This window comes from Physeter macrocephalus, chromosome 8, assembly GCF_002837175.3.
Source record: "Physeter macrocephalus isolate SW-GA chromosome 8, ASM283717v5, whole genome shotgun sequence".
In the NCBI taxonomy this organism is placed as follows: domain Eukaryota; kingdom Metazoa; phylum Chordata; class Mammalia; order Artiodactyla; family Physeteridae; genus Physeter; species Physeter macrocephalus.
In genome coordinates, this window is record NC_041221.1 from 79111195 (window position 1) to 79117194 (window position 6000).

Below are 6000 nucleotides of genomic sequence, written 5' to 3' on the forward strand. Positions count from 1 at the left end.
TTAAATGGCCATGCCGGGAGAATTCCCTGGCGGTCCAGTGGTTAGGACTTGATGCTTTCACTGCTGTAGCCCAGGTTCAATCCCTGGTTGGGGAAAACTAAGATCTTGCAAGCTGCGCAGTGTGGCCAAAAAAAAAGCTATGCCTGTTATAGAAATTCTTCTATTTAAAGTAATATTTTTTTTCCACTGTATATGGAAAAGTTAGGCAAGAAGATTAACTGACTTTCTCATAGGAATTAGTGAGAAAGACTGGTTATCTGAATCCTACCTAGTTCAAAATATGTGTTCTACCAGAAAAGCATCCAGGATGTAATACCTAACTGTTATTTTTTATTAATTCTACTTAAAAAAGTATCAGATATATTTCACATAATCAATCTCTAAAGACAATCAGAAGACCCCTCTCTTTATTTCTCTTGTTTATATAAGAAAGAAAGAGATAATACTAGGAAAGAACACTAATTCTCTTACTTTAGTGGACAACATGTTTTAAAGATCTAGGAAAAGGTTATTTATATAGAGAGCTTTTTTTTTAATGTGAAAGCAACATATTATTCATTTTAATTGTGACCTTGTGTAAGGACATTTTTGGTACATGATGCTTCCTATTTATGTTTAGGCTTTACGTAAAAAAGGTTCATCAGAAAATCGAGAAGAACACTTTGTATGGTTTTTCTGGAAGAGACAGCAAAAATGATTTAGAAAACATTAACAGGAAGCTTACGAATCTCTAAACTAAGTAGGAAAAGCTCAACCCAATGAAACTAAATACCTTAGAAACTGAATCTACACAACTACAAATGCAATACCACAAATGTGGGTGGCACTGATGCAGAGAATTCCATTCTCTATTTCCTTGAAGAAAAGGAACAGTACATGTACAATGACATAGGAATACTACAATATTTACTTCCCATAGCAGCAAGATATATCTAACACATTACATTTAGAAATACCAGAGCAATTTTCAATCCGCCAAAAAAGCTTTTATATAAAACAATAGTTATTCCAGAATCTCCCACTGCTTGACAAAATTAATTTCAGAAAGGTCAACTTACCAACTCTATTACTTCTACATTTCGAACTGATGGGTCAGGTGCCACCTCTGGCCAATTAGATAATTCCAGGTACCCAGTAGCTTTAGTGTTGAGAGTATGAGACAAAGTGCCAAGCTGGTAATGATCCCTACCTATTAAAATAGAGGAAAATATAAAATAAACAATATGAGCTGTATATAACAGAGAACAATCCTAATCAGAGCTCAAGGTAATTGGCATATTACCTCAAATGTCAAGGAATAAATATAAACTAGGAAGCTCTTCATAGGTCAAAAAACTGATTTCAGTCCATAGATTACAATAATCTCCCCCATAATGGTCAATAAAAAAGCTAATCAGTCAGTGTGTTTAGAGGTGTTGCTCTGATATGTAGCTTCTCTAAAAATTACTTTACTGTGAATATTAAGAATGACAGCACAGTTAAACAATCCATATACATGTCTTGCCACAAACACATTCAGAATTTTAATAGTTTTTCTACAAAACTGAACTGCTTTTTATCGCTTTACAACATTAAATAAGAAATAATATGAAAACCAAAGTATATAATCATTTGATTCCCACTGTAATGGCTACTTGTTAAACTGAGGAAAAAAACACTCCTTTTAAAACACTGGGGAAAATAAGTCAACTTCCATCTTTGAAAAGCAAACAAATATAAAGGGATATTTTTATGAAATAATTCTTCCCGGAAAAGCTTATGTTAGTGTACACAGAATATTTATTTAATTACAAATAAGTATTAAGGTGAATTATATACTCCTTATTAAACAAAGCTATCTATTTAAAACAGAGATGAAGTCAATGTCTGCAAGAACAACACAGCTTTTATCTATTGTTCAGCCAAATCATCTGGTTAGAATAAAAATAAAATCAGAAGATTGAAATTATTTAGGTAAATAAGGTCTATAAAAACATGAACTATTATAAAGCTTGCATTGGAGAACAGATGAATGAGTAGAAAGCACACTGTTCTTATATATTTACATATGCTAATCACTTATATTTTCTAAGAGATCAATTTTAAACATGTTAGAAATGGGATATAATGTCATAATTTTTTAGACAACAAATATTTTGCAGGTATATTCTGATAATAGTACCTTTAAAAGGAGACTCAAGCAGTGGTGCGGGTTTTTGAGCCAGGAATATTTTTTTGGCATATTTACTTAAAGCTCCACTCTTCTCATTCGGAACAATAAGCTGCCTAATAAATCTTGTACGGTCTCTGATGTCGTAGTTTTGATCATACTTGCCGAGATTTAATATGTACTGGGTAAGCAATTTTGTCTGTTGGAAAAAAATAGAACAAGATGAGAATAGTTATTTATGATTATTGATAACTCTGGATAAACATATTTAAAGAGGTAATAAAAATGAATGGTTATGTCAAACAAATGTTGTTCCATAGGGAATATGCATTTCTAATGCTGCAAATGGAATTCTGAAGCCAAAGCACATGTCCTCTTCAGTATTGGGGAGGTGAATGCTGAGTACCGAGAAGCAGCCATGTGCTAGATTATTAAACTGCTGAAGTGGAAAGAAAGGCATCATTAAAAAAATAATCATATATGGCAAACCCGCTGAAGGGTCTACGTGAGAATAATGAATGTGGAAATACAACTAAAAACATGGCACTCAAAACTTAATCGGAAAAATATGCAGGACATCAAAACATCAGAGAGTATTAGGGGGCTGGCAAACTGCTTCTCCTGAGGTGTGTTTTATGAAGAGATACTGTCCCTGGCATAAGCAGTGTCTGCACTCTGACTGCACTCAGTTACTTTACCCTGAATTATGACCCATTAAAGCAGACACATGAATCACTGAACTGGATTACTGCAAATTATTTGCAGTGCATTTAGCTGTTACTTTTTCATAAAAGCAAGCTGCTGATGCCCTCTAAAAACTAGGATAAAAGACTCCTTCCATTTTTTTCCCCATGTTGCTTATAGCCTCTGGTAATACTGGTCATTTATTTATTTATGTTAGGGAACAACTTATTATAGCAGATTTTACACTATAATAAGATTTCCTAGGTCAATTTCTGAATGTACTACATTAACATATATTGAGATAATTTTAATAATAATTAAACCAAAATTGAAATGTTAACAAAATAGGTTTGTATTTTAAACTCCAGTTATTTTATTGAAAAAGCATAATTTTAATTTAGAAGGTTACATACAATTCTAACTATAAACAGGATTCATAATACATGGAAAAAATAAACATCTGCATTAGAACATTTTACAGACATTAGAAGTGGATTAAAAAAAATAAAATCAGTGAAGTCAGGCAAAGCTAAGATAGTTCTATAACAATAAGCCAAAGTACAGGAATGGTGTGGTAAACTTTTACAATATTAATTCGTTAAGATAATTGATTTGGATAAAAAGCAACCTTCTTTCAGTAATAATCTATTTAAAAACCATTAACCTAGTTTTACTAAAGCAGAACTACAAAAAATACAAGTGAAAAATGTTAATAGAGCTATTCTAAATTTGGTTACCAACTATTGCTATCCACTAATCATTAAACCATGTTGGTTCAACCACAGATAAGAAAAATTCTATGATTGATTTTTAAGGACAATTAGCAAAATAGTCACCAAATGAGTAATACAGGTCAAAAGGAAGTGTTGTACACTGGACGGTAATCAGCTTGCTGGGATAACCTGGGAAAAATACACATAACTGTTAGTTTCCTCAAATGTAGAGTGAGAATCTATAACTAGGTTAACTCTAAAGTCTATTTTTGAGTGTTGAGATTTAGAATACGGAACTAAAATAAATCAGAAAAAGAAAATAAGTCTATTCATTGAAATAATTTTTTGAGTTAGTGGACTAACTCATCTTGCTTTTATTTCTGATCCCTGAAATTAATGTTTAGGAAATTAAATTATTTCAAAATATTAACAGACACTATTGAAAGTGAGAGAAAATTTTAAGTAATAAAAATTATGTAATTTCTAGAATATGTATTTATTGACTATAAAACTTGTTTTATTATATTGGTAGGTTATGAAACAGTTCTACCAAAAATGTATTTTCAAAAATAAAATTCTAAAAGATAAACTCATATTCATGTTCAATGATGCATTAAAAACATAAGCAGAATAATTTTCACTCAGATATGTATTTATTCATATACTTTAATCAATGTCTTAGCTCTGTCTATCTCTAAAACCAAATCATTGGTATTTATTTGAAGAACATATTTTTATATGGTCTTATTATTTTTAAATTAAAGAAAATAAAATTGCCTACAATCTTCTTCAAAACTGAATTTTATGATCACCAATTATGAAAATGTTGACATTTGCAACTTACTCTTCCCTATAGAACATAATATTTTTAATGGAAAAAAAATGTCTTCTTTACAGTTTGAATGATCTGGTAAGCACAGAGAAAATTCTGTTGAATACAAGGATATTCTCAATGCTTTCTTTTATGTTAAAATCTGTAAATATTTCAAGCCTAGATATTTAACTTTCCCCCCTCCATTCAATAAAACTATCTTTATGAGATAAAACTTTTAAATAATTCCCTATACTGTAAAAAAAAATTTTCATCAAATTTAGATAATGCAAAACCAACTGCCTCCTTGATTTCATTTCATTCTAATACAAAATATAAACTTAACCACAAAAATAGGAGTTCCATCAAAAAAGTCTTCACCATAGTTGAGATACTGCAAATGATAGAACTTCTAAAATAAATTTTTAGTTCTTACCACTTAATTTGTTCAGTTCTTCCTTTGTTTTTATAGGGATACATTTCAATGTCTTCCTGTTTGCAAGATTTGTTTCTAAGAATCGTTATTTGCTAAAATTTTCAAAAGCTGAAGGTTTTTGGTGCTCTACCTGATAAACACTTTAAAGATTTCCAAATGATTTTGAATGAAAATCTAACCAATACACAAAAGTTTCACTTAATCTACTCCTCCACCCACCTGCCCCGGGGCAAAAAAGCCAATATAGAACACAGGCTAATTTACAAAGCAGTTTTTCATAAAATCACATTTCTAAAATCCCACTGGTCACATGCAGCAAAGAGAATTGCATATGAGAGTGTGTGGTGTCATGCCTAAGTATGCTTTTTCAATATTAGCTTCATCACAAGAATCCTGTAGTTCAGTTAAACTACACATATCAAATATCAGTAATTTTGACCATTATAGTTTTATTTCACTTGGTAGAATAAGCAGAGTGAGTATGCATGCACCACAACCAATTCCCAAAATATTTCTGTTCCATAGTTTTCTTAATTTAATAAGAACGTTGATTTTACCATGACAACATCCGTTCAGTGAAAGCCACGTTGGGGCTTTTAAATTTACAACAGCATTTACGGCGATTTTGACAGAATAAACTTCCAAAAGCTTTACTTTGATTCCATTTACAACGACAGAAGAAACGTACAAAAGCTTTGAGTAAAAATGGTTGAACTATTATTGGAATTAATTGCTTTTCTATTTGAAAACCAGAATCATTCAGGTCCTTTGTCTGCTAATGGAGAAATACATGAACCATGATTGCTTCATTTCTCATATGTGCAAAAGAAAACTTAGAATAAAAAATGAACAAAATTAAATTTTAAAAACCAGTTATTTGATCCATATGAGATCATGTTTCACAGAGAGACATGTAAACATATTTGGCACCTGTACACATTATATTGTCATCTTGAGGCTTAGTCTTCCTAAAATACCTCCCAACTTTTTAAGTAGATGCTGATCCTGTTTTAGCAGATTTATATCACTATGATTTTCATGGTGAATGGTAAAAGTTGATGGACATTTTGTGCATGTTAAACAATGATACACAGGGCTTCCCTGGTGGTGCAGTGGTTGCGCGTCCGCCTGCCGATGCAGGGGAATCAGGTTCGCGCCCCGGTCCGGGAAGATCCCACATGCCGCGGAGCGGCTGGGCCCGTGAGCC

At 31.8% G+C, this 6000-nt stretch overlaps 1 protein-coding gene across 1 annotated transcript in view; it reads right to left on the reverse strand.

Annotated features, from left to right (window-relative positions):
- AP3B1 (adaptor related protein complex 3 subunit beta 1) overlaps positions 1-6000 on the reverse strand; it is a 277730-nt gene that overhangs the window by 109922 nt on the left and 161808 nt on the right. The window contains exons 16-17 of the mRNA XM_007129837.4: positions 2162-2348; positions 1059-1189 (exon numbers count right to left, since the gene is read on the reverse strand). Of these exons, the coding sequence (XP_007129899.2) occupies positions 1059-1189; positions 2162-2348 (318 nt within the window). The remainder of the gene's footprint in view (positions 1-1058; positions 1190-2161; positions 2349-6000) is intronic.